The 22,903-nt window shown below is 43.0% G+C and overlaps 1 protein-coding gene and 2 non-coding genes across 3 annotated transcripts in view; 2 read left to right on the top strand and 1 right to left on the bottom strand.

Moving 5' to 3' along the window:
- COG7 (component of oligomeric golgi complex 7) overlaps window positions 1–22,903 on the bottom strand; it is a 63,471-nt gene that overhangs the window by 27,777 nt on the left and 12,791 nt on the right. The window contains exons 4-7 of the mRNA XM_070413679.1: window positions 21,649–21,817; window positions 12,494–12,576; window positions 11,658–11,780; window positions 2,679–2,877 (exon numbers count right to left, since the gene is read on the bottom strand). Coding sequence (XP_070269780.1) covers window positions 2,679–2,877; window positions 11,658–11,780; window positions 12,494–12,576; window positions 21,649–21,817 — 574 coding nt within the window. The remainder of the gene's footprint in view (window positions 1–2,678; window positions 2,878–11,657; window positions 11,781–12,493; window positions 12,577–21,648; window positions 21,818–22,903) is intronic.
- Window positions 3,000–3,079, top strand: LOC139009669 (small nucleolar RNA U2-19). Its single transcript, XR_011471388.1, has one exon. It is a non-coding gene; the product is annotated as a small nucleolar RNA U2-19 (small nucleolar RNA).
- Window positions 3,234–3,303, top strand: LOC139009668 (small nucleolar RNA U2-30). Its single transcript, XR_011471387.1, has one exon. It is a non-coding gene; the product is annotated as a small nucleolar RNA U2-30 (small nucleolar RNA).

Here is a 22,903-nt window from a genome sequence, read left to right as displayed (position 1 = left end):
CTAACTCCAACAACCCATTGTGGTTAAGAACCCCTTCATATTGTAACTGAAAAACAAAAAATTATTTAAAGTCAAAAAGAAAAAAAAAAGAACACTTTCGAATGATGCAGAGGCCCTGCAGGGGAGCCCTCTCCCGGGCTTTGCAGAACAGGTGCTCACACGGGGATTCCCGAAATGCCCATCTTCAACACATAAAAATGTAAAACTTCTGTATTAAAAATTTAAATGACAGCAATTCAACTTCTAAGATGACCATTTGCCCACTGGCTTTGGCATCCATTGATAATCTTTGCCTGAATAGACTTTATCATTACTGACCATAAATGGATTTTTCCTTTCTCTCTTTTTTTTACTTAAATCCTCACCGAGGATATGTTTTTATTGATTTTTAAGGAGGGGGAGAAAGAGAGGGCGGGGAGGGAGAGGGGAGAGAGGGAAAGAAGGAGAGGAGAGAGGGAGAGAGGGAACATCACTGTAGAGAGAAACATCTTTCGGTTGCCTCCCACATGCACCGACTGGGGACTGAACTGCAACCTAGGTGTGTGCCCTGACCGGGAATCGCACCGACAGCCTTTTGGTGCATGGCACGATGCTCTAACCACCTGAGCCACCCAGCCAGGGTTCTTTCTCACTCTTTAATATCACTATGAACTCATGAATCCTTTTTCATTCATTGTGTTTTCAGCCACTATTGTCATTATTCATTTTAATGTTCAAATTTCAACTATGGTCAGTGGCTGCTCCTTCAGGTTGGCGCCTGTACCTTTATGATGTGTCCCTATCAGTCTTTAAGTGCTTTCTTGCTTTTTGACACAAACTGTTCCAAGAATGAATAAAAAGTTATAGTAACTCATAGTTATAAAGTGGCCATTAAACATTTAATGACATAAGAAAATGCTCCTTACATTATCTTAAGCAAAAAAAGAGAATATAAAATTGTATACAACAAATATTTAAAAATATATACACATATGCATGTGTGTGCATATAAAGTATTTACATGTATTTATGAAAAATGTGTATTTGTATTTGAATTACTGGAAGGCAATACAGAATGTTGTAGGCTCTCTCCGAGCGATAAGGTTACAGCTCATTTTTTATCCTCTTTATTTTTATGTTTCCAAAGGACTTTTACATTTTTAAAAAAATACCTTTTTAAAACTCGCTTTAGGAACCATTAGCGATCTTACCCACTATGCTGACTACCAAAGCACTTCTCTCCTCATTCCTCTCTCTCTCCCTTCCTCTCTGCACACTGTCCATGGCCCCTCGGCTCCAGCAGGACGCATGGTCTCCACACCCTCTCCGGCCACTTGGAAGGGCACCCCTGGTCCCCTGGAAGCTGCACAGCCACCGTGCCTCTCCCACAACCAAGACCTGACCAGTGAGTGTGCCAATAACACTTATGAATCACCAGGAGCCTGAACAATAAACATGCTCCCTGGAATGTCCAAGGCAATTATATGCCAGTGTAATTAAAGAATAACTATTAAATAAGCTGAGCTGGTGACACAGTAGCCACACAGCACAAGCAGCCCTTCCTGGAACTACTTCCTGATCTGACAGAAGCATGCGTCGAGACGTCTGTGGTACCTAAAAGCTGATGGTGCTTTAGGAACAGATGGAAACAGCTGGGGCTGCGCGGCACCCTCAGCATCACGTGCCTGAACGAAGACAGGAAGTGCTCTGCTCTCAGTGGCAGCAGGGGATGCCCATTCTCCCGGCGGCCACCTCAGTCCTGACACAGCATCCCTGCTCAAAACTTGTCACAGCAAAAAACTCCTCTGAAACCTAACTTTTAGGCTGAACTGCCTGAGGCGATATGATTATTTAAGAGGAAGAGGACACTGCCCCGGCCTGGTGGCTCGGCTGGTTGGGCGTCATCCGTACACCAAGGGGGTTGAGGGCTTGATTCCCGGTCAGGGCGCATTCCTGGGTTGCAGGTTCAATCCCAGGGGAGGCACATGTGGGAAGCAACAGATCGATGTTTCTCTCTCATGTCAATGTTTCTCTTTCTCTCTCCCTCCTCCTTCCTCTCCCTCTTCCTTCCTCTCTAAAAATCAGTGAGCATGTCCTTGGGTGAGGACTGAGAAAAAGAAGTTGTAAATAAAGGAAGAGGACACTGCCTTCCCAAAGGAACCTCTGTCAACTGGTGGCCAGGTCTGCCTGCCTCTTTCACCGCCTAAGACCCTCAGAAAGGCCCATCGCCTCCAAGCGTGCCGAGCACCGGCAGCACTGCTGCTGGGTAAATGCATTAAGCAGCAACTGTTCCCATAATGGCACTGCTTTCGTGGAAAAGGGTTTCATATCTGTCGAGAAGAAAAACAGTGACTCCTCCCATTGCTGTAAAATCAGTCGCCTAAAAAGGCAAACCAACCCAGGCCTCAGAAGCTTGAACAAAAGTGAGTAAAGACGCCAAAACCGGTTTGGCTCAGTGGATAGAGCGTCGGCCTGCAGATTGAAAGGTCCCAGGTTCGATTCCGGTCAAGGGCATGTACCTGGGTTGCGGGCACATCCCCAGTAGGAGATGTGCAGGAGGCAGCTGATCGATGTTTCTCTCTCATCGATGTTTCTAACTCTCTATCTCTCTCCCTTCCTCTCTGTAAAAAATCAATAAAATATATTTAAAAAAAAAAAAGTGAGTAAAGACAAGCCAGAGCCTGGGAGAGGGTGTTTACCTGAGTGGGGCTGCAGGGCCATCTCCAGCCCCTTGGCAAAGTGGGCAGTGGCAGCGTACAGCTCCAGCAGCTTGGGGAGCTCCAGCTCGGGCCCCGCCCGCTCCACACTGGAGCCCAGGCACATGGGCAGAGAGGGTGCCAAGTCCCCCAGTGTCTGAATCAGCAGCACAGTCACCACCTCGTAGGGGTTCTTGAAAACCTGCAGTGGGAGAGGGCACATGCGTTAGCACGCGTGATCAAATGGGTGCATGCCTCCTAAGGAAGCAATCTCCTGGACCGCTACAAGGGTCGAATCAAGAGCTCTGAGCCTCTACTGAAGTGGGTCAGTGATGGAAATAGCCAAGACTGAGCGTCAGGAGACCTTCCAGTCCACCTGACGCATGATCTCTCTAGTTCGGAGAAGCAAACGCATAAAGTAATTTAAAACAATGAGTGTGTGTGTGCATGTATTTGTGTTTGTCAAGGTGACAGTGGATAACTGAGGACTTGCTGATGGATGAATGAGACGGGGTGGGAAGGTGGGGGACATATATGTTTGAAAGGCTGATCAGTTCTGAGCAATGATGAAAAGGTTTGACTACTGACCTTTGTAATTATGAAGGTTTCTACACTTGACCTGAGCTCAAAAAAAAAAGACCTTATGAAACCCAAGTTTTCTTCACAGCAGATGTGAACATGCTCAGAACCAAGAGAACTGGCAGGACCTGCAACTTGTCCAGAACAACTGGCTACTTCATGCCCATCACAGGCCCCAAGTGCTGAACTATTTCAAATCTACGAAATGGGGTATTCAGATGGTCACCAAAAACTGGCCAGAGAGGGCTGTGAAGATGACAATGCAGAAATTGGGAGGGTTTAGAAGAGGGAACAAAATGGAATTAAAGAGCAATTCCCTGAAAAGAAGCTGGAGGACCTTCCAGCTCACAGCCACCTCTCCTCTTGACACAGATCTTCAGTAAAGGGAAGGACCACCAGGAATAGTGTATCCAGAGCCTTTCAGATTATAGATTCATCTGTTCATTGAAGCTTTACCCCATTCTGTGAACGACAGGTACCTTGGACTAAACTAATCACATACACAGTGAATTTAGAGGGGGATACTTTCAGACCACCACTGCTGATTAAATGCTTTTTTATTATCACACTAGAGGCCCTGTGCACGAATCCGGGGTCCCTCGGCCTAGCCTGTGGGAATCAGGCCGAAACCGGCTCTACGACATCCCTGGAAGGGTCCCACATTGCGAGAGGGTGGTTCTCGGATGACGCACCCCGGAATCGGGCTCCCTCCTCTCTGGTTCCGGGTGAGTCACCCGAGAACTGCAGCTGCCAAATCACCACAGCTCAGCAGCTCCTGCACTGAGTGTCTGCCCCCCTGGTAGTTAGTGTACATCATAGCTACCGGTCGGATGGTAGAATGGTTGGCTGGTCGCTTAGGCTTTTACATATATATAGATAACTTAAATATGCACAAACATGAAGCAAGATATAAGACTGTTCTTATGCAGCTCTAAGGCCAAGTAAGGTATGAGTTTAATAACTACAAAATCAATAAATTAAAATTTTTATTAGAAAATACCTTGAGATAAATGAAAATGAAAACAATAAATAGCAAAACTTAGGGGATAAGCATAAGCAGTGCTAAGAGGGAAATTTATAGCTGTAGATGCAGACATTAAAAAAGAAATGTCTCAAATCAGTAGCCTAACTGTACACATTAAGAAACTAGACAAAAGAAACTAAACTCAACAATAGCAAAAGAACAAAAATAATAAAGATTAGAGCAGAAATATATGAAAGAATAGAAAAATCAATTTAAAAATCAGTAAGACTAGAAATCGGTTCTTTGAAAAAATTAAAATGGACGAATCTTTATCTAGATTGATGAAGAAAAAAGAGGGATGACTCAAATTAATAAAATTAAACATGGAAGTGAAGACATTACTACCAATTTTATAGAAATAAAAAGGATTATAAGAGACTATCATGAATAATTGTATGCCAACAAATTAACTTAGATGAAATAGACAAATTAAAAAATAAAATTTATCAAAACTGACTCAGAAGAAATGGAAAATCTGAACAGACCTATAACTAGTAAGGAGATTGAATCAATAATCAAAAACCTCCCAACAAAGAAAAACCCAGAACAGATGGCTTCACTGATGAATTTCTACCAAACAATTAAGGAAGAATTAACACGAATCCTTCTCAAACTCTTCCAAAAACTGAAGAGGAAGAGACGTGCTGTGGTCTGAATTGTGTCCACGTGTCGTCGTCCCGCCCCCCAAAAAAATCCATCTGCAGAAACCCAAACCCCTTCCAGTGCCTCGGAATGCACCGCATTTGGAGAGAGGGCCTTCAAAGAGGCAGCCAAGGCCCTCTCCAGCTTGGCTCGGTGGACAGAGCATCAGCCTGCAGATAGAAGGGTCCTGGGTTCGATTCTGGTCAAGGGCAAATACCTCAGTTGCAGGCTCCTCCCCAGCCCAGGGCCTGGTCAGGGCACGTGCAGGAGGCAACCAATCGCTGTGTTTCTCTCACATCAGTATTTCTCTCTGTCTTTCCCTCTCTCTTCCACTCTAAAATTCAATGGAAAAATATCCTTGGGTGAGGGTTTTTAAAAAATAAATAAATAAGTCAATAAACAGGCAACTAAGGTAAAATAAGGTCATCTGGGTGGGCCCTAATCCTTATGAGAGCAGACTGGGACACAGGCACACTGAGGGGTGACCATGTGAGGACACTGGGAGAACCAGCCATCTGCAAGCCAAGGAGAGGCCTCAGTAGAAACCAACCCAGCTCCCTTTGAGACAGCATGGAGGGACCTGGAGAGCATTATGCTAAGCGAAATAGACCAGCCAGAGAAAGACAAGTATCGCATGATCTCACTCATACGTGGAATCTAATGAACAAAATAAACTGTTGAATAAAATAGATCCAGAGACTTAGAAACATGGAACAGACTGTTGAATCTCAAAGAGAAGGCAGGGGGTGGGAAGAGACCAACCAAACAACTTGTATGCATATATGCATAACCCATGGACACAGACAATAGGATGGTGATGGCCTGGGGCGGGGCTAGAAAGGGTCAATGGGGGTGGGGGGGGACAGTATATATGTAATACTTTCAACAATAAAGATTTTTAAAAGGAAGAAAGAAACCAACCCTGCTGAGATCTTCATCTTAAACTTCTAGCCTCCAGAGCTGTGAGAAAATGAATTTCTGCTGTTTAAACCTAAACCACCTGATCTGTGGTGCTTTGTTATAGGAGCCCTAGCAAACTAATACAGAACACCTTTATAAACTCACTCTAAGAGGCCAGCATCGCCCTGATACCAAAGTCAGACAGAGACTAAAAGAAAAGGAAATTATATACTAATATCCCTTATGAATACAAAAGTCCTAAACAAGATACATGTAAACCAAATTCAGCAGCACATTAAAAAGATTATACACCACGACCAAGTGAAACTCATCTCCAGAATGCAAGGATGGTTCAATATACACAAATGTAATATACACGATGTAATGTCGCACATTTACAGAATAAAGGGAAAACACATGATCATCTCAATTTATGCAGGAAAAGCATAATAAAAATTCAATAAACTAGTAATAGAAAGAAATTTCCATAACATGATAAAGACAATTTATGAAAACACTCCAGCTAACATCATACTCAAAAATTAATAAAAATATTTTAATTTTTAAAAAATCCATTGTGTTTCTATACACTAACAGTGAACAATCTGAAAAGAAAATTAAGAAAACAATTCCATTTACAATAGCATCAAAAAGAATAAAATATTTAAAAATAAACACAATCAAGGAGCTGAAAGACTTGTACACCGAAAACAACAAAACACTGCTGAAAGAAATTAAAGAACACACAAACAAAATGGCAAACATTCCATGTTCATAAATCGGAAGGCTTAATATTGTTAAGATGGTAATAACTACCAAAGCGATCTACAGATTCAATGCAACTCCTTCAAAATCCCAATGACATTTTATGGAGAAAAGGAAAAGCCCATCCTAAAATGCATATGGAATTTCAGGGGGTGCCAAACAGCCAAAACAATCTTGAAAAAGAACGTTAGCAGTCTCCTACTTTCCAATTTCAAAACTTACTACAAAGCTCCAATAATCAAAACAGTGTAGTGCTGGCTTAAGAAAAAACATATAAACCAATAGAGTAGAATAGAGAGCCCAGAAATAAACTTTCATATAAGTGGTCAAATTATGTTTAACATACTAGTAGGTGCCAAAACCATTCAATAGGGGAAAGGACAAGCATATCAACAAATGGTGCTCAGCCCGAGCTGGTTTTGCTCAGTGGATAGAGCGTCGGCCTGCAGACTAAAGGATTCCATGTTCGATTCTGGCCAAGGGTACATGCCCAGGTTATGGGCTCAATCAATCCCCCCTTATGGGGGGGGGGGTGTGCAGGAGGCAGCCGATCAATGATTCTCTCTCATCATTGATGTTACTATCTATCTCTCTCCTTTCCTCTCTGAAATCAATAAAATAAATAAATAAAAATGGTGCTCAGAAAACTGTATATCCATATGCAAATGAACGATTTTGTCTTATCTAACACTGTAAAAAAAATCAACTCATAACATTAAGAGCTAAACTATAAAAGAAAACATAGGAAAAAATTCTTATGTCCTTGGATTTAGCAATAGTTTATTAAGTATGACATCAAAAGCATAGATAACAAAAGAAAAAATAAATTGTACAAAATCAAAATTTTAAAATTTTGTGGATCAAAAGACACTATCAAGTCCTGGCCAGGTTGCTCAGTTGGTTGGAATATCTTCCCGATATGCCAAGGCTGTGGGTTTGATCCCTGGTCAGGGCACATACAAGAATCAACCAGCGAATACATAAGTGGGTGGAACAACAAATCAATGTTTCTCTTTCTCTCTCTCTATCTTCTCTCCATTTTCCTCTCTCTCTAAAAAAATTTTTAAAAAGATACTATCAAGTGAATAAAATGACAACCCACAGAATGGGGAAAAAATATTTTCAAATCATGTATCTGATAAGGGGTATATATAAGGAACTCCCACAATTCAATAACATTCAAACAAACAACCCAACTCAAAAATGGGCAAAATACTTTAAAAAACATATCTCCAGCCCGGCTGGCATGGCTCAGTGATTGAGTGTCAACCTATGAACCAGGAGGTCACAGTTCTTCTATTCCCGGTCAGGGCACATACAGAGATTGCAGGCTCAATCGTCAGTGTGGGGCATGCAGAAGGCAGCTGGTCAGTGATACTCTGTCATCATTGATGTTTCTATCTCTCTCTCTCTCCCCCTTTCTCTCTAAAATCAATAAAAATATTTTTTTTTAAAAAGACACATCTCCAAATAAGCTAACACAAATGACATACCACATTACCCACTAGGATGGCTATCATAAAAATTTTTTAAAAAAACAAGTGTTGTCAAGTATGTGGAGAAATTAGAACTCTTGTGCATTGCTGGTAGGAATATAAAAAAAGGTATTCAGTTGGCAGCTCCCCAAATGTCAAAAAATTACAGTATGACCCCACAATTCCAGTCCTAGGTATACACGCAAAAGAACTGAGAACAGGGACACAGCCCTAGCGGGTTTGGCTCAGTGGACAGAGCGGCCCGTGGACTGAGGGGTCCCAGGTTCAATTCTAGTCAGGGGCACATACCTCAGTTGCAGGCTCAATCCCCGGCCCTGGTCGGGGCACATGCGGGAGGCACTAGTTGGTGTGTCTCTCTCACATCAATGTTTCTCTCTGTGTCTCTCCCACTCCCTTCCACTCTCTCTAAAAATCAATGGGAAAATATCCTCAGGTAAGGATTAACAACAAGAACAACAACAAAAAATACTTAAAAACAAAAAACAGAAACACAAATAGGTATTTGTTCACCAATGTTCATAGCGGCATTGTTTACAATAGCCAATGGGTAGAAGCAATTCAAGTGTCTCTCATCGGATGGATGGATAAACAAAATGTGGTACATATGCATATACAATGGAATATTATTCAGTCATAAAAAGGATGATATTCTGATATATGTTACAAAATGGATGATGCCTGAAAATAAGCTAAGTGAAATAAGGCAGACAAAGGAACAAATATTGTATGATTCCATTGACATGACGTATCTACAATAGGAAAATTTACAGGAATAGTAGACTAGTAGTTACCAGGTGATGGGGGAGGGAGGAAAGGAGAGTTATTGCTTAATGAGTACACTGTTCCCATTTGAGATGATAAAAAAAGTTCTGGAAATAATGGTGATAGTAAACATTGTGAATATACTTAATGCCACTTAACTGTACACTTAAAAATGGTTAAAGTGGTACCCTAGCTGGTTTGGCTCAGTGGATAAAGTGTTGGCCTGCAGACTGAAGGATCCCGGGTTCAATTCCAGTCAAAGGAATATGCTGAGTGGCGGGGTCGATCCCCACTAGGGAGTGTGCAGGAGGCAGCCGATCAATGATTCTCCATTATTGATGTTTCTATCTCTCTCTCCCTCTCTCCCTTCCTCTCTGAAATCAATAAAAAAAAATATATTTTTTTAAAGGAACAAACTACTAATACACACAACCACATGAATAAATCTCAAAAACCGCACTGAAAGAAGCCTTACGAAAAGACACACACTGCAAGGCTTCCTTCATATCAAATTCTAAAACAGGCAAACTGATTTATGATTGAAACCATCGGAAGAGTGGATGCCTTCCCAGGTGTGGTGCAGACTGACGAGGAGGGAGCATGAGGGAACTTTCTAGGTGATGGTCTCATGTTCTGTATCTTAATAGGGATGAGGCTGCACAGATAGATGCATTTGTCAAAACTAATCAAATGGCATATTTAAGATTATTGCATTTCCCAATTTTATAAAAAAACATAAACAAATGTTAAACTCTAGTTAAAAATATGAATGTTGTTTGTATGCATATATTCATAACCCATGGGCACAGACAATAAGATGGTGAAGGCCTGAGGCTGGGGGCGAGGGTGAGCTAAATAAAAGGGGTCAATGGGGGGGAAAAGGAGACTGCCCTGGCTGGTCTGGCTCAGTGGATGCAGTATTGGCCTGCAGACTGAAGGGTCCTGGGTTCAATTCTGGTCAGGGGCACATGCGCGGGTTACGGGCTCGATCCCCAGTGGGGGGCATGTGGGAGGCATCCAATCAGTAGTTCTCTCTCATCATTGATGCTTCTATCTCTCTCTCCCTCTCCCTTCCTTTCTGAAATCAATAAAAATATTTTTAAGAAAAAAGGAGAATATGAAATACTTTCAATAATAAAGATTTAAAGAAAAAATGTATGTTCTGAAGTGAATGATGTTTGCAACTTACTTTGAAATCAATAAAAAATATAAGATGGGTCAATGACAGGACAGACACATGGACAGATGCCTAGACCTGTGATAAAGCTAACACAATAAGATGTTCACTGTGGGGCCTGGGAGGTGGGTACACGGGTGCTCACTGTACAATGATTTCCAGCTTTAATATGTTGGAAGTTTTCATAGTAAAATACGAGGGGAAATATCTGAAGGAGACGCTGTCACCCCAGCACCCTTGGTGCCTTTTGCACTAGACTGAACTTCAGAAGAGGACAACCACCTCCCATGCTTATATCCTGAAAGGAAAATGGGTCACAGGCCCAAAGTACAACCTAGCATAAACGCTTTTTTTTATTTTTTTTAAGTATTTTTTGTTATTGTTCTTGTTGTTAATCCTTACCTGAGGATATAGAATTGTGGATGAGGCCTGAACACAGTCTGGGAAGTCTAGATCCTTGTTCTCAGATGGTGAAGAACATCTGTACACATGGACAAGGCCTGTCTCCATCCTCGTGCTATCAGCAGAAGAGGCAAGGGCACTGGTGGACAGGGCCAGTGAAAACTAAGGGCTCACAAACACTGTGAAACTGCTACAGGACGCTGTTTTCCAGTTTTCTTTTTTAGTCTGACTTAGGTTGATTAAAGGAGGAAGAAATGAGGATGGAAAAGAGTGGCTTCACCACCTTGCATGCCATGACCCTGCAGGACTTCTCTCCGACTGCAGCTGAATTCGCTCCAGCAAATGACTGACAAACATCTGAAGAGGGATTCACAACTAAGTTTGAAAAACTACATGTCACACCATAAACAGACCCAGTCAGTGGTCACTCAGAAGTCAGGTCGCCTTTTCCCTTCTACAGGAAGACCCAGAGGGCCTCCTGGCATTGAGACAAGGTAGCTCAGTTTGTTAGAGCATCATCCCGATGGGCCAACATTGTGGTTCCATCCCAGGGCAGGGAACATACAAGAATCAACCCATGAATGCATCACTAAGTGGAAGAGCAAATCAATCTCTCTCTCAACCTCTCTCTCCCTTCTTTCCTCTCTAAAATAAATAAATAAAATCCACCAATCAATAAAAAGACAAGGGGACAATAATTCACACCCTTTACAGCTAGAAATTTTTGGAAAGAAATGATGAAAAGGTTCCGCTTCACAGAAGTTGCCCAGTCTTGCCGCTGACCCGTCAGAAGGTGCCTGTAAAACCACATTCTTCTGCTAACTCGCAAGGTATTGTGAGAACAAGAGAAACTAACTATAGCCCAGGAAAATTTTATCCAAAGTTAAGATAAAATGATCTTGATCTTGTTCTCACAAACAGCACCTGACCAAGAGCGGCCTGCTTTCTGATCAGAAGATAATGGCCTCAGGAATTCCAGGCTCCCCTGTGAACTACAAGAGCACGGCCACATTAGATTCTACTTAAGATACAGACAAGAACGATGATAAGAGCTTTAACAGATCGGGAGGTTTTACTGCCTTGGGATTGTAAGCTTATCTTTAACCCCCTCCCTGCCGGCAGCAAGCAGGGAGGTTCTTCAGGGGTGCACTGCAGCTGAGAGGCCTCTCCCAGAGCAGACGCCTGTCTCCTGACACCAAGGCTTTGTTCTCCCCAGAGCCCAAGTGAGCTGTTACCTGCGTAGCCCATTGGGTTTGCGTGTGCCAAGCTCCGAGTAAGACGTCGTAGAGTCCGGTGAGCTGCCGCTCCAGGGGGAGGTCGCTCTGGCACAGCTCTTGCCAAGCTGCTACAAGCTGCGCCTGCACAGGCAGAACAAAGGGGCCCCGCTGGGTACACCAACACATGCTGCCCGCTAAACCGCCCTGTCCCCCTGCCATGGCAAGCCATGCACTGCTGCCTCCTCTCCTGAGCAACCACGGCCCCACTGATGGTCGTGCACTTCCAAAGAAGACAGGAAAAGCCACTTAGCGTTACCTGCTCTGATCATCAATCCAAACTGAATCTGTTCCCTCTAAGTGATCCTTTCTCCTTTTATCTTGCTCCCAAAGCAGGCCAATGTGCTTCCCTCAGCAGGCCTCCACCCTTCTGACGGGACCTCAGAAGGGGGGTGTGTTTAGCATCAAGTTCTAACACTACTGCCTAAATGACACATGAGCATCGGACCTGAAAGAAATCAGGTTAGCCCAGGACACTGTCAAGTTTTTCAGGAACCTGACTTCAACCACCCTAAGAAATACATGAAATTCTCATGGCTGGCTGAGGGCATAATAAAGCTTAATCTCTCTTAGAGGAAAAAAAAACAACTTTTCAGTCTATAAATGAAATCCAGCTGTAAATAAATATGAGACCAAAACTGATTCATTTTCCAACTGGCAATTGACTGAATCCCCAGGCTGGACCCAGAGCACCCCCTGCTGGCTAATGAAAAGACAAAGGTCAGAGCAGGAGGCAATTTTTACCTGTGAGCAGGAAAACTAGGATTCCACAAGCATGACCCCGCACAGCTCCTCACCTTGTGACACTTGTAGTAGTACGCAAGGAGTTGGGGCATCCGGTCAATTTCAGTAAACACCTTCACAAACACTTTGGATTGCTCTAAAGGAGAACATAAAACGTGCAAATGCTGTTATCAGGTTTTCTGTTGCAGCCAGAGAAAGAATTTACCAAAATAAATGTGGATGGACACATGAGCTAGTATTCAGCAATTCCTACCTAGGCAATGGCGTAACTCACGCGTGGAGATCATAAATGTGACACATAGGAAAGTTGGGGCAGAACATGTCTCAATGGGACATGCTTGTTCAGAATAATGCATCAATAAGCACCATTAATATAGCTAAGACTATACATCGGCCAAGTAATCATTACATGGGACTAGAAAAAAGAGTTAGAATCACGGGTAGGGCTTAGGCTATAAAACTGAAGGAACTGCCGCTCAGAGTTGTGCGAGGAAGGGTGAGAGCCCCCGACAATTCTGTGCTTTAAGCAACTCGCCTGCCTGGCTCCGAGGCTCAATCATAACATATCAGCCTCAACGGGATCTAAAACAACCGTCAACCAAGCCCGTGCCCGGAGAACACTGCAGCCCAAAGAGCATCGGCAGCTTGCAAGTCAACTGCTCGCCCACGTGAGCACCACCGCTCCTCCAGCCCCAACCTACACGGCCCCACCTAATACTCACATGACACCTCTCTGTCTTTCCCTCTCTCTTCCACTCTCTCTAAAACTCAATGGAAAAATATCCTCGGGTGAGGATTTAAAAAAAGAAAGAAATATAAGCTCCACGGGACTGGGACCCCTCCTGTCTTATTTCACTGTTTCTAGGGGCCAGCATAGTCCATGGTAGGCAGTACTAGTAAACGCACTGCCTTTGAGCCGCGCTGCACAGCGACGCTGGGGTCAGGCTGCAGCACCAGAGCCTGTGCTTGCGAATAACTGCTCCCTCCCAGGTCTTCGGGCCACAGTACAGCACTGAGCTGCCAGGGCGGGTTTTTTGGAGGGGTTGTTGTGGGGGAGAGTTGGAGGGGTTGTGACGACCCAGTCCTTAAGCTGTGGCTGACATGCCAGGGAGAAGCCAGGGACCTTGCAGGCTCTGCTCCCTGTGCCCCGCACATTTCCTGTGCCTGCCCTTCAAGTTCCAGCTCTCCTCTTTCCTTGGTGGTCAGTGAGATGCAGGCTGTTAGTCGTGGTGTGGACGGTGGTAGAGAAGGGACAGAGAAATGGGCTATGGCCTTAAAGGGTGTAAGGGCTTCGGTCTTGAGTTGTGGGAACTTAACTCATCTGGCTAAGGTGTAGACATAACCTTTTTACAGAAACTACCATTTATGGCCAACTGCTCATTTGCATACGTGCCAAGCATGGGGTAAAGCTGTGTGTCCCAGTTAGCCTAAACCATTTACAACAGGGTCGTTGTGAAGGTTAGATGTTAGGCATCACCGGGCACAGCATAGGCACCTAAAAAATAGCACCATCAGTCCTCTGTCACCCAGATTCTCTGTCACCAGATTTAAAGTGCATCACTTCTGAGTACAGGGAAGCACAACTGCAGAGCGAACAGCGTTGGCAACTGGAAGGGGCCCCAAGGAACAGGACCTTAGGCGATACAGCTCAGGACTGGCTTGAGGACAACAGCACCTAGCTTATGTCAGCAGTATTACAGCATGTTCATGTGGGAGACAAAACAGGAGAAGAAAAAACTGCCTCTAATCCTACACACTCTGTTAAACACTGGCAACATTTTGGTGTATATTCACAGAATGTTTTTAGAAAAAACTTTTAGTGTTTACTAGTCTAAATATAATCACAACTTTACAATCTCTACCCAACACAGCAGAATTTATTATTTCTTAAAACTAGTAATAAAGCAAAATTGGGCTATATAACAAACCCATTTAGTAAACCACTGTGAAACTTAAAAGTAATAATACATGGATCTTCAGCCCTTATAGAGGAATTCAAGTTTTTCAAGACTAGTGCATTTAAATTAAACAGACACATTTGTAAAACTGGGGGAAGTTCCTGTTCAAACAACAGAAATAGGAAATCTACACTGGCGATCATAAGGACTCTAGGCTCCTGCAAATGCCTCTAATTCAATTCAGAATAACTGCTGGGCACCTGCTGGTGCAGAGCCACCTACTGGTACTGTGGGGTCTTAAAGTGAACTTATTTTTGCAGCCCCACCTCTACTGCCTCTACTGCCCCTTTTCTGCTAAAAGAACTCAGGTTCTTCTCTGAGGAGCCATGCATCTGCCTCTCATTCTCCCATTTTCCATTTAAATGTTCCTAGTGAAGCTGACTCTATAAATGGCTGCAGGGTCTGGCCAGCCAGGTCGTCAAATCCTCCTGATTAAAGTAATTGATCAGAGGTGCAAAAGACTGTCCATTAAATGCCATCAAGATTCATTGTGGGCCCTGGCCAGTGCAGCTCAGTTGGTTGAGCCTCTTCCCATGCACCAAGAGGTCGCCAGTTCAATTCCCAGTCAGGGCACAAGCCCAAGCTGTAGGCTTGATCCCCAGTAGGGGACATGCAGGAGGCAGCCAATCAGTGATTCTCTCTCATCATTGATCTTTATACTTCTCTCTCCCTTTCCCTTCCTTTCTGAAATCAATAAAAAATATATTTTTTTAAAAAAGTAAAGTAAAAAATAAGAGTCCCCAAAATTTATTTATGCTGCTTTCACATATGATTTCACATTCTATTTCAACGTAAGTACTTCTCAGAGTGCCCTGCATGTAGGAGAGATATCAGAATTACCTGTTAAATGAAATAAATATACAGAAAAAAATGCTCTGAAACGGCTCCCTAAAGTACTTCCTCCACTGTATCAGTCTGCACATCACCCTGTTTGCTCCCAGCTACAGCCCGCAGGAACCGGCCTGAGGCATGTGCCTGAGAGAACCGCCCTTCACCCTTCTCCCCTGCTCGCTGTTCCTCTGCCCTGGACAAACAGAGCATGTGCTTGAGTGTGTGAGTAAATATAAAGAGAAGTGAGGATAATGTCCAAGACAGCTCTGCCGAGTAGGTCACAGGAACAGAAACTCGCTGTGGACAAGCTACCGGGCCCACTTGCACATTCACAGGACTTCTTCCAAAGCTTCCCCTTTACATAACCTCACTAACTTCATGCAACCCTCGAGTCAAGAAGGTGGAGAAACTGCCAACAGAATAAATAAGCTAGTCAAGATCACACAACCAGAAGGGCCAAGGTTCCTGAGACATCCTCTAACACCTATGACTTGTCCATAATGACAACTGACAGGCACAAGATTTTAATCTCAGACCTAGCAAAGAATTCCAGGAGCTGTGCTGGTCCAGACCAGCGAAGAGAGAGCTTCAGAAGGGAAGTCTCTGGGACAAGGGGAAACTCAGAAGAATGCCTTACTCCCAAGATATAGTGTTTGGAAAAAATTAAGAACTATGGATGGTAAGAAGGAAGAGAAAGAATAAAAAGGCAATCAGACACTTCAGGATAAACATGAAGCTGAACAGAAAAAGAGTTAAAAATAAAGGAACTATTTATAAAATTGTGATAATATAAATACTATTCAATTCGATTTAAAATGATGGTATAGCCCCGCTGGCATGGCTCAGTGGTTGAGCATTGATCTATGAATCAGGAGGTCACGGTTTGATCCCTGGTCAGGGCTCGATCCCCAGTATGGGGCGTACAAAAATTTCAGAGAGGAAGGGAGAGGGAGAGAGAGATACAAATATCAACAATGAGAGAGAATCATTGATGGGCTGCCTCCTGCTCGCCCCCTACTGGGAAGTGAGCCCGCAACCCGGGCATGTGCCCTGACCCGGAATCGAACCTGGGACCCTTCAGTCTGCAGGCTGATGCTCTATCCACTGAGCCAAACCAGCCAGGGCAATAAAAATATATTTTTTTAAATTAAATAAATAAATAAAATGATGATATAGGAGGAGAATGGGTAAGGGGGAGAGGAGAGCTATGAGAGCTAAATCCTTAGCTATAACAATGGGGTCAATAGATCTTATATGAAGAAATAAAGTAATACATTTATTATGCAAAAATGCAAAGGGAAATACCAGAAAACTAGAGCTCTAGAAATCAAAAGTGGTGGTCTCCTGGGACTGGAAGTGGGGCATGAGGAGGTAGAGGAAGAGAAGCTATTTTCCCCCTATAAGACCTTCAGTATGATTTAACTTTTCCAACATTGTAGCTGACGAGGGGGGGTGGGGGGGATTTAGCTGAACTCAAGAAAAAGCAAAGCCAATTAACTCATTTGTGGGTCTGCACTTCCAATCTGTAGTTTAGCTAAATCTGCTGAGCTGCAGGCCTTTTAGAAATGCTGCAAGTCTCATTCAAGCAGAATCTCCAAGCGTTCCTCACTAGCCTCGTAGAAACTGTCCCCTTTGGGCCACTCTAAGAGCCACAGTCTCCAAACAGGAGGTCCCAGAGGAATGAATGATCCCTGAATGTCTCCCCTGGGCAGCTCCTGCTGTCTCCCTTAATCCCCCCCAAGAACGGCACAGTCGTATTCCACTCGTGTGACTGAGGGAACTGTGGTCTCACTGTTCATATGCAGCAGCCAGAGATTTAAAGCTAGGTCTGTCCAATCTCCAGTCAGCACTGCTTCCTCTCAGCCAGACTCCTCAGGAGACTTACTAATAAACTGCTAACAGCGATGAATATTCCCTGAACAGAAGCTCCTTCATCTGCTCAAGCAAAACATGCTGTCCCCAACCTTCCTTTCCAGCCTCATCAATGACCATTTCCCAACAGTCACTCCACAAAAATCGGTTTAATTATTATTCCCCAAAACAGACCGTTTTCCTACTTCTGTACCATTCACACATGTTGTTCCCTCTGCCAAATGCTTCTCCTCATCTATCAAAATCTTACACTCAGGAGAAAATACTCATACTATATTGCTAACTGGGGGCAAAAAAAATAAAAATGCATATACTCAATATATATACATTCCTTGAAAGATATATGTATACAAAGGGGGGAAACTGGAAGAAAACACTAACAGTCATCTCTATGGTGCGTCTACTGCTCAATCTTCTTTTCTCTATTTTTCAAATTTCCAATAACCTCTATACGCATTACATTTATAATAAGAAATATTTTCAGATGTTTTTAAATCCATCTCTTTCAGGGTTCTGCGCAGATACTAGCTCCTGCATAAAAGCGTCCGCCATTTTCCTTCGTCCTCTCCTTGGTCCTGGCCTCGGCGGCTTTCACATTCTGTCTTGTAACTATCTGTGCACTGTCTCTCTGGGCCTCACCCTCGCCCAAGCTGTCCTGACGGGCAGAAACCTTACCTGACTCATCTGGATATTCCCTGTGCCTCACATTATTAATATGTTGAAGTAAGAGTTACCAGTTAGTCAGCCCTTTGAAAATTCTTACTGTGATACCACATGGGAACCATAAAAAAAAATGCAAACTCAACCCCCAGATTTGGTGGCTTAAGGAATAAGTAAATAACGTGGTAAACATCAGCATTCCACACATAGCAAAGGGCTCTAAGAGTCAAGTTATGGGTCTAACGTCAAGTAATTCCTGACATGTTTCCTAGAGAGGAAATGACTACACAAAGCCCTTGCTTCCAGGATGACCGCAGGAAAACGGAAGGCTGGTCCCTGCTGGCCCTCAATGTGCAGCAACACTGCCCCCTTCTGGCCAAAGCATAGATGCCACAGTCTTAGGAGTCAATTAAAAAGAAGAAAAAAACCTGAGCTGACCCACCTTTTATATCTGCTTTGCTCCCCTTCATCTCTAGGAAACCCAATAAACTGCTAAGAAGGAAAATCTGTAATAGCAACCACTGCAGAGACAATCCAGCTAAACTCTGGAAACCTGCCAATACTGTAGATACTGCTTTAATGAGGAGGAATCTATGGGTGAGGAAATTACTATTTGCCTTAAAATGCTTATTCTTTTCATAAGATGGCATAAATAAATGCATCTTTCTATTACATGTAAAATTATGCCACAGAAAGTTGATTCAACTTATCAACTGGTTGTATAAAACAAAGTAGGCATGTCTATTACAGAGATTGTCACTCTGGGAGACAAATAGAAAAGGGTATGTGTTGGGGATGTACAAATTTATCAGAGCTCTCCCTTTAAAAACTGCTAGGTAAAGAAGCACTTTACCCGGCTGGTATGGTTGAGCATTGACCTGTGAACCAAGATGTCATGGCTGGATTCCTGGTCAGGGCACATGCCTGGGTTGTGGGCTTGATCCCCAGTAGGGAATGTGCAGGAGGCAACCAGACAATCAATGATTCTCTCTCATCACTGATGTCTCTATCTCTCTCTCTCCTTATCCCTTCCTCTCTGAAATCAATAAAAATGTTAAAAAGAAAAAAAAGAAAAGAAAAAGTAGCAGCACCTTGGCCTTCCAGGAAAGATGATTGATTAAAGAGCACATTACTTTTTTCTTTTTTTTTCTTTCTTTTTTTTTGGGGGGGGGGGGGGGGCGGGGGGAGGGGGCCTTCCTGATAGCAAAATTAACCACCAAAAGAAACACACCATTTCATCTACGTTAAAGCCAGGAAAATACCTGTACCACAAACTTCAAAGAATGCAATGCAATCATTTTGGTTCAAGAGGAGTGGAAGTGCTGGGAGAGCTCTAAACATAAGCACGAAGCAGCACGCTGGAAAGGAGTGAAGACAGGGAGCGAAGGGAGGTCACGGCCAGGTGTGGGAAGAAGACCTGTGCCGCATGGTATCACTGGGTACCCCAGTGCTCATCCACACTGGTGATCTCACACTTCATTTCAAAATTTACCCGCCCTGGCCCCTGTGGCTCAGCTGGTTGGAGCACTGTCCAATACACCCAAAGGTGGTGGGTTCAATTCCCAGTCAGGGCACATGCCCAAGTTTTGGGTTTGATTTCTGGTTTGGACACATGCAGGGGGCAACTGATCAACGTTTCTCTCTCACATTGATGTTTCTCTATTTCTCCTTCCCTTCCTCTCTAAAATGAAATAAAAAATAAACTTACTACAAAGCCACAATAATCAAAACAGTGTGGTACTGGCATAAGAATAGACAGAAGTCATAATATTCATATGCAAGTGGAACTGCAGACAAAAAGTACTCAAGGGGGTCATAACAATATTGATAAAAATGCTATTTAAATCCTAAAAGAGAAGTGGAAAGAACAATGGCCTGCAGACTGAAGGGTCCCAGGTTCGATTCCTGTCAAGAGCATGTACCTCGGTTGCAGGTTCAACCCAGCCTTGGTCAGGGTGTGTGCAGGAGGCAACCAATGAATGTGTCTCTCTCACATCGAAGTTTCTCTCTCTCTGCCTCTCCCCCTTCCTTCTACTCTCTCTTAAAAAAAAAAAAAAAAAATCAATGGAAAAATATTCTCAAATGAGGATTAAAAAGAAAAAGAAAGTCAGAAAGCTTCCCAATGTTTTCATGAGGCCAACAGAATCATGGTACTACAACCTGACAAAATATTCACTTATGTGATCTCAACAAAAAAATTCTAAGTAAAATGTCAGCAAACATCCAGTAGGACATGAACACACACATACACACACCCACAATGGACAAGTGGGGCTTGTTGAATTGCAGAATAATGCAACAATCAGAAATGCTATTAATGTGATTTGCCATATTAGTAGGTCAGAGAAAATAAAAATAATACATTCAATCTTGATAGATGCTTTTAACAAAAGCATCTATTAAAAAGGCATTTAATAAAATGTTACAATAATTTTTGTGACTAGCTAACACAGTAGTATTGAGGGCTGACTGTGAGTTCCATTTAGGTGTGGCTTTCCCCCAGGGCAGGGAGGCCAGGCCTTTGCAGGTCTGACTACCAGGAGGACTGAACTGCGAAGCTCCCATTAGCAAATCTTCAGAGGGAGGACAGCATAGTTGTTTGGTTATTAAGCTGCTCTCACCCAAACTGAAAACTCAACTAGCCACAGGATCATTCTCAAGGGTTCTATATGGGAACAGGGGTGACAGTGTACAACTGTTGTCCCAGCTTCATGATTAAAAGCACTCCCTTTTCCTCTAAAAGTGTCCTAGTTTAATAATAAAGTATATGGTCAAACTCAGTACAATGAAATTTTATAATGTTTATATGTATGATAAGAGCTTATATATACACAGGTGTGCATATTCATATTAACTAGCTAGCTATAGATTTCCAAAAAAATAACTAATGAAGCCTGGTCTCAGCACATGCAACCATCATAAAACAAATTTAAGACAGCATACAGAACCCAAGATAGCACCTTCTCGTGACTTAATTTAAATCATCGGAAATGTACCATCATATAAACAAAATCAATACTCCCTCTCAGGAGCCAGGGAGGGAAGCGTTTCAGAAAGAAGGGAGCAAAAAATATTAACACTTGTTGACAATGAGAAACAGCGAAGTATAAATGGATGAGGCCTCCAAGTTTGCTGGTGACAGTTGTTGGAGAGTTCAATGCAACAGGATGAGAACATTAAACCCAGAGCAGAAGGGCTTGTGAGTGAAGGAAGCGGGAGCAGTGGACAGATTATGTTTTGTGCAACACAAACAACTGTGGAAAAAAAAAACAAATAGCTGTAAAGGTAAGAAAACCGTTTTACTGCTGTTTCTTCCTGGTTTACCAAACATTTTGTGGGGCAAAGGGAAAGGGAGAGTCATATAAACACATGTGTTAAAATAACACTGGAAAGTAACATACCCACATAATGTTCTTTGACAAGGGTCACAACTTATCAAGTGGTACACTTAAGATCTGTTCATTTCTCTACATGTAAATTTTACCCCAAATAAGAAACAAATCACAAACCAATACTAAACTCAAGTTATTAACATGAATCTGAAGTGTTTAGGAGTGAAGCTTACTGATGTCTGCAACTTACTTTGAAATGCATCAAAGATGATGAGTAGAAAGGTGGTCAAATGGGTAGACATGTGACAAAGCAAATATGGCAAAATGCCAATGCTAGGATCCTGATGGTGTATTTATTGTAGACTTATTTCAACTTTTCTGAACTTTGAAATTTTTCATATACAATGTTGAAAAAAAGGCAACTGCCATAAAGTAACAATTTACTTTCAATCTACATAATTTAATCAACACTGAGGCACTGTAAAGACTGAAAACTCAGAAAACCTTATATTTGTAAAGAGGGGCACACAGAGGTAAGAAATAGCCAGCACTCACCTACAGACTGCGAGGTGAATGCTGCAACGATCTGGGGACTGGCCAAGGCCTCCAGCCTGTTCTTCAAGGCCTCCAAGTGCACACACTTTTCTGAGTAGTCCGGTGTGTCCACAAGCATCATTAAGCTGTTTTGCATACCTGTTAGCTTGGCGGAAATCACGGCTATGTCCTATAAGAAGACCAACACAAAGGATACTTACTTTAAAACACCCCTGCTACTTCAGTTAATAATGGACAAAATGCATGAAAAAGCATAAGAAAATGGCCAATAAACATGTTGACTATTATTAGTACTCAAATACATATTAAAATTAGAAAGTGCCATCTTCCTAACCAATTGGAAAAACTTTTTTTAAATATATTTCTTTTATTAATTTCAGAGAGGAAGGGAGAGGAAGAGAGAGATAGAAACATCAATGATGAGAGAGAATCATTGATCGGCTGCCTCCTGCACGCCCCACTGGAGATCGAGCCCACAACCCGGACATGTGCCCTTGGCCGGAATCAAACCCAGGACCCTTCAGTCTGCAGGCCAACGCTCTATCCACTGAGCCAAACCAGCCAGGGCTGGAAAAACTTTTTTTTTTTTTAATATATTTTATTGATTTTTTACAGAGAGGAAGGGAGAGAGATAGAGAGTTAGAAACATCGATGAGAGAGAAACATCAATCAACTGCCTCCTGCACATCTCCCACTGGGGATGTGCCGGCAACCCAGGTACATGCCCTTGACCGGAATCGAACCTGGGACCCTTGAGTCCGCAGGCCGACGCTCTATCCACTGAGCAAAACCGGTTTCAGCTGGAAAAACTTTTAAAAAATTATAATAGCTACTGTTTGTGAGGATACAAAAAAAAAGTCTGTCTGGTACCATAAATTCATATGTCTTTCTAGAAGGCAATTCAGTACCATGCATCAAGAGACTTAAAAACATTCACATCTTTGATCTGGTATTCCCTCTTCTAGAAATTTGTCTAAGGAACTTATCAGAGGACACAAAGATATTAATAAGTTATAATTAACTAGAGGCCAAGTGCACGAATTTGTACACCAGTGGGGTCCCTCAGCCTGGCCTATGGGATCAGGCCAAAACCAGCTCTCTGACATCCCGAGGGGTCCCAGATTGCGAGAGGGTGCAGGCGCCAGGACAAGGGACCCAACCAGTGCACAATCAGGGCCAGGGAGGGACACGGGAGGTTGGCCAGCTGAGGAGGGACCATGGGAGGGCTCCAGGGTGTGTTCAGCTTGTCTCGCCC

The sequence above is a fragment of the Myotis yumanensis genome, unplaced genomic scaffold (assembly GCF_028538775.1).
Source record: "Myotis yumanensis isolate MYYU_CA2020_CCGP unplaced genomic scaffold, mMyoYum1.0.hap1 SCAF_4, whole genome shotgun sequence".
Classification (NCBI taxonomy): domain Eukaryota; kingdom Metazoa; phylum Chordata; class Mammalia; order Chiroptera; family Vespertilionidae; genus Myotis; species Myotis yumanensis.
This window is presented reverse-complemented; position numbering and strand designations above follow the sequence as displayed.